The sequence below is a fragment of the Dipodomys spectabilis genome, unplaced genomic scaffold (assembly GCF_019054845.1).
Source record: "Dipodomys spectabilis isolate Male_0828 unplaced genomic scaffold, ASM1905484v1 ptg000532l, whole genome shotgun sequence".
Classification (NCBI taxonomy): Eukaryota; Metazoa; Chordata; class Mammalia; order Rodentia; family Heteromyidae; genus Dipodomys; species Dipodomys spectabilis.
Window position 1 is genome coordinate 369,757 of NW_024871209.1, and position 16,205 is coordinate 385,961.

The 16,205-nt window shown below is 43.1% G+C and overlaps 1 protein-coding gene across 4 annotated transcripts in view; it reads right to left on the reverse strand.

Moving 5' to 3' along the window:
• Kiaa0232 (KIAA0232 ortholog) overlaps positions 1-16,205 on the reverse strand; it is a 67,436-nt gene that overhangs the window by 37,240 nt on the left and 13,991 nt on the right. For all 4 annotated transcript variants that reach the window (XM_042670274.1, XM_042670271.1, XM_042670272.1 and 1 more), the window contains exons 2-3: positions 13,829-14,329; positions 318-455 (exon numbers count right to left, since the gene is read on the reverse strand). In XM_042670274.1, the coding sequence (XP_042526208.1) occupies positions 318-455; positions 13,829-14,059 (369 nt within the window). In that variant the 5' untranslated portion in view covers positions 14,060-14,329. The remainder of the gene's footprint in view (positions 1-317; positions 456-13,828; positions 14,330-16,205) is intronic.

Here is a 16,205-nt window from a genome sequence, read left to right on the forward strand (position 1 = left end):
GACTCTTATCTCCAATAAACCACTAGAAAACTGGAAGTGGTGCTGTGGCTCAAGCAGTAGAGCACACGCCTTGAGCTGAAGTATGCAGGGACAGCGCCCAAGCTGAGTTCAAGCCCCACAACCGACCAAAAAAAAAAAGAAAGAAAGAAATTAAAAGTTAAAATGTGAAGTTCTTCAAAAGGAACAAATGGTAATGTTCACATATTACAGTGGTAATGCACAGTTTATTTCTAAAGTTTTTTAACAGGCTGTTATATTTATGTTAAGGCACTTTTCTCTTGCTTCTTCTAGGAGTTAAAAATGACAAGTGAACTTACTTCATCAGAAGCTGATCGAAGACACTGGACAGCAGCCTGTTTCTTCATTTCTTCTAGTGTTAGATCTGAACACTTTTTCTTACTCTTTCCCCATTTCTTATAAGCTCCTTTCTCCCAGCCCAGGAAGATGTCATTCTCCTGCAAGAAGATTGCAACAGGCTCAATACCTACAACTAAAGAATAAGTTTCAAGGGCTGTTTCCAACTACATATACATTCACAAAACGGCCCACACTGACATACTCCCCCTGAACACTCAGTACAATTCAACTCAGATGTTTGTACATAATACAAAAATAACTGAAACTTCACAATGAATTCTTAATTACAGGCCTTCTGTAATTCCTACTCTTTAATAATGAGTATTTGGTTACTATCAGATTTTAAAATTCAACAGTTAAAATTTCCACATTTTAGTCTAAAAACAAAAGATAAAGCATTTTAAGTTTATTTCTCCTCCCTGACATATATCCATTATAAAAATCTAAAGAAAGCTCAACAGTGGTGTCTCTCACTTGTCATCCCACTCAGGAGACTGAGATCTGAAGGTCATGGTTCAAAACCAGTCTGAGCCAGGCGCCGGTGGCTCACATCTGTTATCCTAGCTACTCAGGAGGCTGAGATCTGAGGATCGAGGTTGAAAGCCAGCCAGGGCAAGAAAGTCCATGAGACTCTTATCTCCAATAAACCACTAGAAAACTGGAAGTGGCACTGTGGCTCAAGCGGTAGAGCAGAGCACTCACCTTGAGCTAAAGAGCGCAGGGACAGCGCCCAAGCCCAGAGTTCAATCCCCACGACCGACCAAAAAAAAAAAACAAAACAGTCTAAGCAGTGAAGTCCATGAGACTCTTACCTCTAATCAACCACCAAAAAGCCAGGAGCAGAGCTGCAGCTCAAGTGGTAGAGCTCCAGCCTTGAGCAAAAAAATTGAGGGACAACATCCAGGCCCTGAGTTCAAGCCCCAGTATTGATATGTGTGAGAGCATATGTGCAGATCTGTGATATATAACTAATTGTATAACTCTGTACTTGACTGAATTATAAACATTAACCCATGTCACCAATTCTTTTGGCTATATAATATTCTAAGGTGTGGGTACACTTAGCTATTTTCCTAGACTAGAAACTTGAATATTTTTCATTACCTTTCCTTTATTTTAATAAATTATAATTAAAACTTTTGGACAGACAACATGTGACAAAAAGAGTAGAAAGGGCAGACAACAGCGCCTGGCTCACCTGCATGAATAAATCAATGAATGAGTGAGCTGAAGAGGAAAATGCATACCAATAAGACCAGAAGAACTTTTAAGAGCAAATAATAGGTCAGCAACCCAACTTATTCTAAGGTCCAAAGCATAAAATTTAGTTTTGTACCACAGATAAAAGCGGAGCCGGGCACCAGTGGCTCACGCCTGTAATCCTAGCTACTCAGGAGGCTGAGATCTGAGGATCACGGTTCAAAGCCAGCCCGGGCAGGAAACTCCATGAAACTCTTTATCTCCAATAAACTACCAGAAAACCGGAAGTGGTGCTGTAGCTCAAGTGGTAAGGTGCGCTGAGGGACAGCGCTAAGGCCCAGAGTTCAAGGCCCACAACCAAAAAAAAAAAAAAGTGCCAAAAAGATCATTCCTGGGCATGTTTTCAGATCTCATAAGCCTGAAAGTCATTTTTTCCTGATGGTATTATTTCCGCTTTCCAAGGGAAAAATATGCAGTAGGGCAATGAGAAATATCAGTGTTTACATTTATTCAATGTACTTAGCTAGGCCACTTAGGAGATCTGATGATTCTTGCCAGTATCTCTGGGGGTAGAGTTTGTCTTGTAACAAAAACAGGACAGAATCATTACAGTTTGCATTCAAAGCTTTTTAAAGGCAGAGGGAAAAAAAAAATCTTTAAAAGTCTTACTATAAACCTGGCGCTGGTGACTCACACCTGTAATCCTAGCTATTCAGGAAACTGAGATCTGAGGATTCTGGTTTGAAGCTAGCCGGAGCAGGAGCTCCCCCCCCCCCCTTTTTTTTTTTGGTCAGTTATAGGGCTTGAACTCAGGGCCTGGCACTGTCCCTGAGCTCTTTTGCTCAAGGCTAGCACTCTACCCTTTGAGCCACAGCTCCACTTTGGGTTTTTGAGTGGTTAATTGGAGATAAAAGTCTCATAGAGACTTCTGTACAGGTTGGCTCTGAATCACTATCCTCAGATCTCAGCCTCTTTTTTTTTGGGGGGGGGGGGGGGCGGTTTGGTCGTGGGGCCTGAATTCTGGGCCTGGGCATTGTCCCTCAGCTCTTCAGCTCAAGACTAGCATTCTACCACTTGAGCCACAGCGCCACTTCCGGCTTTTTTCTTTTTGCTTATGTGGTGCTGAGGAATCGAACCCAGGGCCTTAGGCATGTAAGGCAAGCGCTCTACCACTGAACCAACCACCTTCCCAGCCCCATCAGCCTCTTGAGTTAGCTAGGATTACATGCACTAGTCATTGGTGCTTGTTAAGAATCTTATTTCCAATTAATTGAAAAAGCTGGAAGCAGCACTGTGGCTTAAGTGGTAGACTGCCAGCCTTGAGCAAAAGGAGCACAGGGACAGCACCTAGGCCCAGAGTTCAAGCCCCAGGCCTGAGAGGGGAAGGGGAGGGGGTCCTGCTATTCACAGTATATCAAAGAACAAATGCAAGTTACTGAAAACAAAACGTATTTTTGTCTTGGCTGGAGACTGGCTGTTTCTCCTTGTTTAAGTATTATTCCTTACAAACATTTTGCTACTAAAGTACATTATAGCTCAGCAGAAGTTAACATATAATGAACAGTCCCAGTCAACTTCTCTTATAAAGACAGCAGAAGCCAGGCGCTGGTGGCTCACGCCTGTCATCCTAGCTACTCAGGAGGCTGAGATCTGAGGATCTCGGTTCAAAGCCAGCCCGGGCAGGAGAGACCGTGAGACTCCTATCTCCAATAAACCACCAGAAAACCGCAAGTGGCGCTGTAGCTCAAGTGGTAGAGCGCTCGCCTTGAGCTGAAGAGCTGAGGGACAGCACCCAGGCCCAGAGTTCAAGCCCCACAACCGCCAAAATAAATAAATAAATAAATAAAGACAGCAGAAATTTTCCCAATTCAGGGGGATCTATAGGCCTTCTGAAACACAGCTTGACAATACCTATCCAACATCTCAAATATATAGGTGTACTTTTGATCCATTAATTTTACTTCTGAGACCTGATGTCAACAGTAATACTGTCCGTGATGCAGACAACTTCAATGTCAAACAGAGAGACATGGCTAAGGAAGTCATTTTTTTTTTTTTTGGGTCCGGTCGTGGGGCCTGAACTCTGGGCCTGGGCACTGTCCCTCAGCTCTTTAGCTCAAGGCTAGTGCTCTACCACTTGAGCCACAGCGCCACTTCCGGCTTTTTTCTTTTTGCTTATGTGGTGCTGAGGAATCGAACTCAGGGCCTTAGGCATGCAAGGCAAGCGCTCTACCACTGAGCCACCTTCCCAGCCCCCGGAAGTCATTCTTAATAAGTACTACTTACTGACCTGAAAAGTAACTGATATTTTAAGAGGATCAGTTTTACAATAGTATTATCTCACTTTTGGTTAAACACAGTGTACATGAAAAGATCTGAGAATGCTATTAAAAGGTTCCCAGGGAGTTTGTGTCTTAGTGAGTAGGGACAGGTTATTACATTTTTTTTTGTGGGGGGGGGGGGGGGTCCAGTCGTGGGGCCTGGGTGCTGTCCCTCAGCTCTTCAGCTCACAGCTAGCGCTCTACCACTTGAGCCACAGCGCCACTTCCAGTTTTTTTTCCCTTTTTTTTGCTTATGTGGTGCTGGGGAATCGAACCCAGGGCCTCATGCATGCAAGGCAAGCGCTCTGCCACTGAGCCACCTTCCCAGCCCCCAGATTATTATTACATTTTTATTTTCTAAATTATATCTGGGCCATAGTCCCTTAAGGAAGTCACATTTACGGTTTCACATAGAAGTTAGAAGAGGTCTTCACTTATCTATGAAACATCTATCAACAGCTTTACATCTATCAACAGCTTTACACTTCTGCTTGGCAATCTTTTTTATTCATGGAACCAGTATCATTCTTTCCCAAGAAACCACTGAAGTGTCTTTCTTGTGGTAGCAAGGTTGTAGCAAATATGATATAGTCCCTGCCTGCTAGTGATGAAGTCTAGTGGAAAAGAAAGAAAGGCAAAGCAACCATTCTAGCATGACTGATGCTGTCACACACATCTTAGAAATACTAAGTAAAGTACAGAAGAGGATGTTCTTTTCTTGGCCTGAGAGGGAAGCAAAGGCTTCCTACCAGAGGAAGGGTCAGGATGCTCGCAGTCTTAAAGACTACGCTGGCATGAGCAGGAAATGAATACCAGGCAGAAAATGTGCTAATGCAGGGAACAGCCAAGTTTTTCTGTAAAGGACTAGACAGTAACTATATTAAGCCAAGAGAAAGTTCAAAAATAAAATATAGATTCTTATATATATATATATATATATACACACACACAAAGAAAAAACAAGAAAGAAAATTTCTAAAATTTTTATTGATAAAATGTAATTCAGTAAAAATGTGTGTACTATAGCCCTTCTGATGAACAGCTGTTCTGGGGAGGAAATAACATGATTCACTGGAATTTAAAGTTAAGTGTTCCCTACCCATTACCACCAACTAGAGGCCAGAGACAGTGGCACACATACCTACTGTCCCAGCTACTCAGGAGGTTGTGGGCAGGGGGATTAATCACTAAAGCCCAAGAGCTTCAGACCAACCTAACAAGACCCAAGAAAGCAAAATAAAACCAAATCAACTACAAATACTCACCTATTAAGGTTAACTTTTAAAAAATATTTTTGTAGTAAAATACAAATACAACATACCACATGTGAGAGCATGAGAGCAGTTAGTTTCCACCCTCTTTTCCAAACTACTGCTAACCACTAACCTGCCTTCTGTGCATGGGGGCTGCCTGCTCTGGACATTCTAAATAAATGGGCTTTAAAAGAACACACGTCCTTTGGGTCTGGTTTCTTTCACTTACAATGGTGTTCATGTTGTAGCATGCGTCAGCACTTCATTCCCTTTGGTTACCAAATACTATTCAGTTGTACGGATCACTACATTTTGTTGCTCCATTCATCCCCTGACAGACACTTGAGTTGGATGTACATTTTGGCTATCAATAATACCGCTATGAATATTCAAGAGAAGTATGTGTGTGTGTGTGTGTGTGTGTGTGTGTGTGTGTGTGTGTGTGTGTGTGTGTGTGTGTGTGTGTGTGTGTGTGGTGTGTGTGTGTGTGTGTGTGTGTGTGTATGCCGTTGTGGGGCTTGAATGCAGGGCCTGGGTGCTGTCCTTGAGCTTTTAATATGCTAAAGGCTAACACTCTTCCACTTGAGCCACGGCCTCAATTCCAGCTTTTTGGTGGTTAATCAGAGATAAAGAGTCTCTCCTACCTGGGCTGGCTTTGAACCTCAGTGTCCAGGACTTACTAGGATTACAAACTGTGAGCACACGGCATCTGGCCTGAGAGATAGCTATGGTAATGCACATTTACTTTCAATTCTACATAGAATTGCTGGGTCAATCAATCTTGAAGAACTGCCTATCTCCAGGGCAGCTGCTTTACTAATCCCACCAGCAATTTACTGGGGTGTGGAGGAGCCCCAACTTTCCATACCCTTGCCAACCTATGTAAGTGTGTTTTTTATTTTAGGTATCCCTGCAGGTATGAAGTGGTATCTCGCTGTGGTTTTAGATTCCCTAAGGATAAATCCTAACTGCAATTTGCATATCACCTTCAGACAAATAGTTACTTAAAACTCTTTGCTTCATTTAATAGTTTTTTCTTTTGAGTGGGAGATAGTACCTGGACCTGAACTGAAGGTTCTCCCTCGACTTGTTCACAGCTCGCACTCTACTACTTAAGCAATACTCCAGGACTTTTCTGCCTGGGCTGGCCTGGATTAAGACCCTTCAGGTCTCAGCTTCCAAAGTAGCTGGGATGACAGCATGAGCCACAGGAGAGCACTTGACTCTGGCCTCATTTCTGTCTCTCCCTTCTTGCCATGAAGTATGTAGCTTTCCTTTGCTATACTCTTCTGCCATGAAGTTTTCCTCCCCCACCAAAGCCTACAGGCAATGGAGGCAGCTTGCCATAAACTGACTGAACCTATGAAACTGTGCCAAAATAACGTCCTTCTCCTTTGTTATGTTGTAAATATATGTATTTACAAATATATATTTATATATATTTGTTATATTTCAGCGACAGAAAGCTAATGCACACCTGCTGTCTTTTTATTTCTTCCATCTGTACTGAATGTCAATTGACGATCACGATAAAATAGCAGACACATACCAAACACTTACTCAAAAACACTGAGTCAAATGAAATGTTTTTTCTGAGCTCTCCCTGGACTGGAGACCTGGCTTAGGAGCTCCTGCCTACTGATGAAGCTCCTCACTAATGAAAGGCCCTAAGTTCAGACCTCAGTACTAACGAAAACAAAGACAAAAAAAATTAAAACTCTAACCTTAAAGATGAATCACAATTATGAAGAACTTCCCAATGTATTATTTATTGCCAAGTACTTTTCTATTATGGTGGCATTTATTACCAAGTAGTATGTATTACCAATTACTTTTCTAGACTTCACTGTGAGGTAACGCAAGGCTAGAGTTTTGAGTGACTCCCTCATGCTGTCTTCTATCAAAAAGGGAGACTGGGAACTGGAGGAAGGCAAGAACACAGCATTCTAAAATACAGCTGGCGTCACTGATGTATGCAGTGAGCTGCTCAGCACCCCCCTGCCTCCCACAACTTCCTGGGAGCAGCCTCCTAAGAACATAAACTGACATGTCAGAATGGGACCAGTGCCATCTCATCTTGAAGCTCTGTGTGGCTAAACACAAACTAGTTGTCTCATCTCTTTGGCCACAAGGATCCACTCAGAGAGAGGCATGAGGCCAACCAGAAAGGCACCCTGCACAGTGCTGCTGGGCGTGTAGAAAACACTTCTTTTAGAGAGTATATAAGAATATGACGCCAAAACTATATCTGCTGTCACTACCCTGGCCCTACAAGGAGCTAGTTTATGCCAGAAAAGAAAATAATGAGAAAATAAGTGAGTTCTTCCCAAATGCCAATAAGCAGAGGTAACTATTATTAATAAGTAGCATATATTTAGACCTTTTTTCAAGTGTAGACGATAGCCCAACACAACAGTATAACCAGTATAAATGTACAGCTTCATGAAAAATAATATTTGTTAGGTTAAACTCAGCCCTAGACCATTATACCTGTCAAAAGTTATTTTTGTTACCCTTATACTTAATAGACTGAGTACAATGTTTTAGATCAGAGATAATGGTCCTCAAATCTGGAAGGCAATTACGTTCTACAATACTTTTATAAAAGCAACATCATAATTTAAAAATCTGAGTAAGATCTGCTTTTATTGTTGTACTGGAAAACCAGCCTCCTGTTTGCCCTTAATGGTGTAAACTTCAAAAGCATGTGACTTGGCAGAATGGGGATTCTATCTTCAAGAGAATGAGAGATCAGGGGGCTGGTAAGGCAGCTCAGTGGTAGAGCGCTTGCCTTGCATGCATGAGGTCCTGGGTTCAATTCCTGAGCACCACATAAGCAAAAAGAAAAAAAGCCAGAAGTGGCGCTGTGGCTCAAGTGGTAGAGCGCTAGCCTTGAGCTGAAGAGCTGAGGGACAGCACCTAGGCCCAGAGTTCAGGCCCCACGACCGGACCCAAAAAAAAAAGGAGAATGAGGGGTGACTTTTGAGGCGTGTGTGTGTGTGTGTGTGTGTGTGTGTGTGTGTGTGTGTGTGTGTGTGTGTGTGTCTCAGAGAGAGAGAGAGAGTGAGAGAGAGAGAGAGAGAGAGAGAGAGAGAGAGAGAGAGAGCTGGGGGGAGGTCTTGGGGCTTGAACTCTAGGCCTGGGCAAAGTCCCTGAACTCTTCAGCTCAAGGCTGGCACTTGCCACAGTGCGACTTCTGGTTTTCTGGTGGTTTATTGGAGATAAGAGCCTCACAGAATTTTCTGCCTGAGCTGCCTTTGCCTCATAATTCTTAGATCTCAGCCTCCTGAGGAGCTAGGATCACAGGTGTGAGCCACCAGCGCCCAGCTTGAGACTGTCTAACAGAGCCTCTCTTGGCTTGCCTGCTCAGAGGGAAGCCATCAATAGCGGCAGTCCAGCTCTAGTCCAAATGAAGAGATCTGCTTCATGACCCCACTGAACCTAGCTCTCTAGTTTTCCTACCAAGGTATCAAACATGCTAGTGAAGCTACCTTGGGGCTCCAAGCCAGTGCACCTCCCAGGTGGTTACCAGTGAGTGACCTCACATAAAATCAGGAAGAGGGACTGGGAAAGTGGCTCAGTGGTAGAGTGCTTGCCTTGTATGCATGAGGCCCTGGGTTCAATTCCTCAGCACCACATAAGCAAAAAAACCAGGAGTGATGCTGTGGCTCAAGTGGTAGAGCACTAGCCCGAAGAGCTGAGGGACAGCGCCCAGGCCCAGAGTTCCGGCCCCACGACCGATTTAAAAAAAAAAAAATTAGGGAGAGGTTAAAAAATCAATTGGGGCTGGGATGCAGTTCTGTGGCAAAGCGCCTGCCTAGCAAGTGCAACATCCTGGGTTGGATCCCCAATACCAAAAAAGAAAAGACAAAAAAAATAAATTATTAGCCAAATGCTTTACTACTTGAGCCTTTTGCTTTGTTCATTTTTTGGTGGTACCAGGGACTGGCCTAGGACCTTGAGCCAAGAAGGCACATTTGTTGGGAAGGAGCTCTACCACTTGAGCCACATCTCTAGCCACTTTTCCCATTTGTTATTTCAAGGTAGGGTCTCTCACTTTATGCCTGGGCTGATCTGGGCTATGACCTTCTTACTCTTCCTGTTCACTAGGGATGACAGGTACCTTGAATTGCACCCAGCCAATGTGCTTCACTTTACTATAAGACATGTGTCACCTCACACAACCACTGGTTGAGGTAGGGTTTCACAAACTTCTATGTTTGGGCTTAGTCTCCAAGCTATCTCCAGATCTCTGCCTTCCAAATAGTTTGAGTACAGGCTGGAGTCACTGTGCCCAGCAGCTTCAGCAGACAGGTTCTTCTGACTTTGCCTGAGGAGAACCTGAGACTACAATCCCACACATAGGTGCACCCAGGCTCACGGGTGTGAGCCATCAAATCCAGCTGGTATTCTTCTGAGACAGCCTCACCAACTTTCTTGTCTCAGCTGGCCCCTATTATACATTTTGGTGAACAAATCTAGATTCATTTTATCTACACATATTATCAGAGATTTTAATTTAGCCTCCTAAAATTTATTATTTTAAACCAGGCCATCCTGTCACAAATAGAAAGTGCTACCAGAATGTTAGTCCAGTGTAATACAACATCTTTTCAAGAGATACACTGTTATCAAAAGTAGTAATTATATACAGAAATGTCCTAGTGAACACACTTGCTGAACAAAATATGTGGCAAGGCTAAATATTTCAGATTGAGATTGTTCTGGAAAATTTTGGGGGATACTCTATTAGCAGCTTATAATTGCATCCAATTACTTTTAAAGGATAGTTAATAGAGGAAACTCTATAAAGGATATATGGCAAGGTTTCTTTTTCTTTTTCTTTTTTTTTTTTGTCAGTCATGGGGCTTGAACTCTGGGCCTGGGTGCTGTCTCTCAGCTCTTCAGCCCAAGCTCTTCAGCCACTTCAGGTTTTCTGAGTGGTTTATTGGAGATAAGAGTCTCACAGCCTCTCCTGAGTTGGCTTTGAATCGTGATACTCAGATCTCAGCCTCCTGAGTAGCTAGAAGTACAGGCGCGTGCCACTGGCGCCCGGCTACATGGCAAGGTTTCTATGGATGCTGTTTACTTAGCATTCACTCTGTGCCAGGCACTGCCCTTTCTATATTATTAGTGCCTAGAATGATTTCTCACATCTATGACAGCTTAACAAATACAAGTCAAAGAATAAATCTCCTTTAATCCTCAATAATGTCATCAGACTTGCAGAAGACATGAAGCTTAGAAATGAAGAGAAAGGCAGAGGTTCTGATTCACCCAAGCTAGAAGGTGAAACACGCTAGGTGCTGATGGGCTCACCTTTATGATCTAGCTAACAGAGAGGGCAGATTGGGAGGATCACAATTTAAGGCTAGCCCAAGCAAAAAGTCCAAAGACCTCACCTCAACAAGAAAAAAAGGTTGGGCAAGGTGGCATGTGCCTGTTTTCCCAGCTATAGAAGAAAAAAGGAAATAGGAAGATCATGATGGCATTACCACTGAGTACAAAAACTCAGAGACAGCTCCCAAGCCCTGAGTTCAAGCCCCAGGGCCAGCATACGTGCATGCATACACACATATACAGATACAGATACAGATACAGATACACAGACACACACACACAGACACACACACACAGACACAGACACACACACACACACACACCCCAGCAGAAAAAGACTAGAGGTATAGTCCAAGTGGTAAAGTACCTGCCTAGCAAGTACAAATCCCATAGTTCAAACCCCACTACTGCCAAAAAAAAAAATAGATAGAGTAAGAACCCAGGGGGCTAGGAAGGTGGCTCAGTGGTAGAGCGCTTGCCTTGCATGCATGAGGCCCTGGGTTCGATTCCTCAGCACCATATAAGCAAAAAGCAAATAAGCCAGAAGTGGTGCTGTGGCTCAAGTGGTAGAGCGCTAGCTAGCCTTGAGCTGAAGAGCTGAGGGACAGCGCCCAGGCCCAGAGTTCAGGCCCCACGACCGGACCCAAAAAAAAAAAAAAAAAAAGAACCCAGATCTTCAGATTTTGTAGCCTATAATTAACTACATGATAGTGACAATAAAGGAGAAGGCAGGCTCAAAGCAAGAACTGGAAGCTATATATCTGACAGTACTTGGGACAAACCCCAGATACTATTACACACACACACACACACACACACACACCCCAAACCCCAGATACTATTACACACACACACACACACCAAACCCCAGATACTATTACACACACACACACACACACACCCCAAACCCCAGATACTATTACACACACACACACACACACACACACACACACACATACCCCCCAAACCCCAGATACTATTACACACACACACACACCCCAAACCCCAGATACTATTACACACACACACACACCCCCCAAACCCCAGATACTATTACACACACACACACACACACACACACACACACACACACACCCTTCAGTTAGGGACAATACAATGCATACTATTTTTCACCCCTTGTCCCTCCTACGCCTCCATGATGCACATGCTACAGCACATCTATTCCAGAGTGCTTCTATCTTCGCTAGTCAATGTGAATCCTAGCATGAACATACTCTCCCATTAGGAGCAAAAGCCAATCTGGGGAAGATTTGAGGACTAGAAAAGGCTCTAGAAGGGCATTCCTAGCTTCTTCCCAGCTCTGAAATGCTGACTATAAAATACTGAACTGGGTTAGGGGCAAAGCTCAAGTAGTAGAGCATCTGTCTAGCAAGTGAGGCCCTATACTCAATCGCCAGTACTGGAGGAAGGCAAAAAAGATTAAGTTAATTAGGTATACTAGCCAAATAAAGGAATGAAGAAAAAAGTACAATTTAAATGTACATATCAATGCTCATCTAACAGAAAGCACTAGTTTCTGTTGACCTAAAGGTATACTGAAATAAAGCAGATGTTCCTCAACTTACAGTAAGGTTATATTCTTATAAACCCAGGAGGCCTAGCATGCACACTGACTTGCATATTACCTCCCCCCTGCAAAAAAAACTGGCATCTAGGCCCATGTCAAAAGGTGGTCCTGTCAAGAGGAAAAGGAAGCAGCAGGGCTGGAGCAGACTCTCAGGACAGAAGAGAAAAAGCTAGAGACCCAGGGGCACCAGGAGAAAGGCTAGGAAACAGGCTGATCCCCCAGAGATCCCCTCAGACAAGAGGAATTCTAAGGTGGAGTGCAGCACAAGAGGGGCTTCCAGACTGCCAGGAACACTTGGCTTCTGTATATGGGTGTGTTTACATGGACATGACCTCTGTGAAAATGGTATTACCGAGTCCTATATTTTTCTTTTTTCTTTTTTTTTGTCGGTCGTGGGGCTTGAACTCTGGGCCTGGGTGCTGTGCCTCAGCTCTTCAGCTCAAGGCAAGCGCTCTACCGCTTGAGCCACAGCACCACTTCCGGTTTTCTAGTAGTTTATTGGAGATAAAGAGTGTCATGGCCTTTCCTGCCCCGGCTGGCTTTGAACCCTGATCCTCAGATCTCAGCCTCCTGAGTAGCTAGGATTACAGGCATGAGCCACCAGCACCAGGGGATTTCCTCCTCCTCCTCTTCCTCCTCCTCCTCCTCCTTCTTCTTCCTCTTTTTTTTAACCAGCCCTGAGGCTTGAACTCGGGGCCAGGGCACTGTCCCTGGGCTGCTTTTGCTCAAGACTAGCGCTCTACTACTTTCAGCCACAGCACTACTTCCAATTTTTTCTGTTTATGTGGTACTAAGGAATCAAACCCCAGGCTTCATGCATGTTAGGCAAGCACTCTACCACTAAGCCACATTCTCAGCCCAAGAGGACTCTTTCGTGATGTTCAGCACACTGATCATTCCAGATTTCTTTTTTTTTTTTTTTTTTTGGGGGGGGGGGCCTATCATTCTCCTCAAGTCCTAGTCCCTAGGGCTCATATTCTTGTATCCCTAACCCTCCAGACCTCATTACAGTGACCAGAACAAGAACAGAATGGCTTTTAATCTAGATCCTCAGATCTCAGCCTCCTGAGTAACTAGGATGACAGGCGTGAGCCACTGGGGCCTGGCTCCAGTAGCTCTTCTTAAAGAGAACAAAACTAAGGTTGAGGGTTTTCTCAAAAACTAAGATTTGACTTGTCAATTTAAACTCAGCACCTATCAAACACCATGTAAAAGGAGACTTACAATGTGATACACCATGATTTCCAGTAAAGCTGCTGCGTCATATACACTGTAATTAACAGTAAGTTTAATATTCTTGCCGATAAAATATAGTATTCACCTTTGGAGTAGTCGAAGCGTAATTGCCTAGGCTATACAAGACCCTGGCTTCAATCCCTAGTACCACAAGAAAACAAAACCAAAACCAAAAAGACCCATGGTTAATTTAAGTATGTACTTGAATTGAAAGAGTATCTTCCATAGTAGAAACCTATTCTCTAGGTCATTACTACTCAAAAGTGACTGGTCATAAACCACTGTGGATGTTAATAGGTTATTTAGCAGTCCATAATAAAAGAAAGTAGCACTAAGATCTAAAGTCCGTTGAGAAAAGGCCTAATGCGCTCAGTGACATAGCTAATTTACCTTCCAACGCAATCTTAGTGTCCTGTAACTCAAAGGTTAAAAGTTTGCAGACTCACACTGATAAGCACAATCTGGAATATCAAAATGCACATACAGACACAAGCACAGGTTTTTTCATGAAATACATTGAGACATGTAAATACCTGTTCCTGCAGGTCGTAGTCATAACTGTCATGCAGCAGAAGACTGAGGACGTATCGAGTATAAATCATGGCATCAATGCCACATTTCTCCAGCTCTTGTCCCAGCCAGGTCTGCACTGGGCCCAAAGCATGAAGCAGAGACATGTCAGAAACAGACACTGGGCCTGGGTAAGAACCTGAGGAGCTTTCAGATGGCAAACCGTCCACCACAAGTGCACACACAGGGTGCATGAATTTAGGTTGCTGACATCCTTAAAACGCAAAGCATTTTCTGCAGTTGGTACTCAGTTGATCTCTGGAGGGGATTTTCACTCCAGCAGAAAGGAGAGGTGCTTGACATCTAGGACAAACATGTGCATTTGTGCTGTAGTCAGCTCTCTAAATGAGACTTTCCCTTTTCAGGCATGACTAATTAATAAGTATCCTGCCAGCAACAGACATGTAGCTGAAATTTTCTACTTTTGTTTCACATTGAGGCCAAATGTAAATCTCCGGCAGAACCTACAAAAATGAGAGAAGAGAGAAAAATATATATTATATAGTTATAAATTCAATTTAAATTTTTAAACCTTCCTCTTCATGAAGGCACTATAGGTATATTAGAAAGTTTCCCCCAACCTCTGGAATCTCTGACTTTAAAAAATTTAATTTTTTCCAGGCGCTGGTGGCTCATGTCTGTCATCCTAGCTACTCAGGAGGCTGAGATCTGAGGATCACGGTTCAAAGCCAGCCCAGGCAGGAAAGTCCATGAGACTCTTATCTCCAATAAACCACTAGAAAACCGAAGTGGCACTGTGGCTCAAGTGGTCGAGTGCTTGCCTTGAGCTGAAGAGCTGAGGCACAGCACCCAGGCCCAGAGTTCAAGCCCCATGACCGACAAAAAAAAAAAAATTTTAATTGTTATTATGAAGGTGATGTACAGAGGGGTTACAGTTACTTATGTCAGGTAATGAGTACATTTCTTTTTGGACAGTATCACCCCTTCCCTGGCTCTCTCCTAGCTTTTCCCTCCTGCCCCCACCCACAAGTTGTATAGTTCATTTTCAACAGTGTCCAGTAAGTACCACTGTAGCATTTGTTCACCATTTGTCCCTCCATTTCTGTGCCTCACCTTACCCTCCTAAAATCTTTGACATTTTAAACTACATGACACGGTAAACTTTAAAAGCTTAATATCATTTAAAATTAAAATTGAAAGGTTGATTACTGCTTATGCTCATATTTATTTTGCTATCACAAGATAGCAAATACATAACTTAGTAGAATTTGTTTATCTGCAACGAAGAATTCACTAACAAATTACCAGTTCATATTGAATATAATAGAAATATGCTACTGAAGAGCCATTTCATTGGAACACTGCTTTAAAAATTAGTTCCTTAAACTTAAGTTTTATACAGGTAATCAAAATTTTTAAGCCACAGGCTCACACCTGTAATCTTAGACACTCAGGAGGCTGAGATCTGAAGATTACTGTTCAAAGCCAGCTAGAGCTCATAAATTCAACAGACTCTTAGCTTCAATTAACCAGCAAAAAGCAGGAATGAGAGGCATAGCTGAAGTGGTAGAGCACCATCAGCCTTGTGTTATCACTCTACGTTTTCACTCAAGGCTCTTGAGTTCAAGCCCAAGTAATAGCACAAAAAAATTGTTTTATTTTTTATTTTTTGGGGGGTCTGGTTGTGGGGCCTGAACTCTGGGCCAGGGCACTGTCCCTCAGCTCTTCAGCTCAAGGCTAGCACTCTACCACTTGAGCCACAGCGCCACTTCTGGCTTTTTTGTTTTTTTCTGCTTATGTGGTGCTGAGGAATCAAACCCAGGGCCTCAAGCATGCAAAGCAAGCTCTCTACCACTGAGCCACCTTCCCAGCCCCCCCAAAAATTGTTTTAAACAAACAACAACAAAATAAATACCAAAGCTGAAGGATGGCTCAGATGGCTATATCACCTAGCAAGTATAAAGTCCTGAGCTCAAACCCCACTACCAAAAAATAAAAGTGAAACACAGATTTGTTTTATACCCATGCTAAACTACACTGTTATCTCCACCACATCTTTCTTGTTCCTCTAGACTGAATCTCTCATTACTTGTAACAAATGACCACCAATGCATTTGACAGTCTTCACAACATGCTATTCAAGCATGAGTGTTATTTTAAACTATCAAAAATTGTTCATCACAGTGTCAAACTAGAGGAGGATACCCTTAGGGGAGGGATCCAAAGTCATTTTCTCCTTTGAACATTTAAAATACCACTTATTGACACAAATTCTAGGAAATGGAAATAAGGAGTTTTTGGTTGTTGTGGGTAGTGGTCTTTTGTCGTTGCTGTTGTTTTGTTTTGTTTTTTAGGGGAGGTAAAGGGGGACACAGAAGG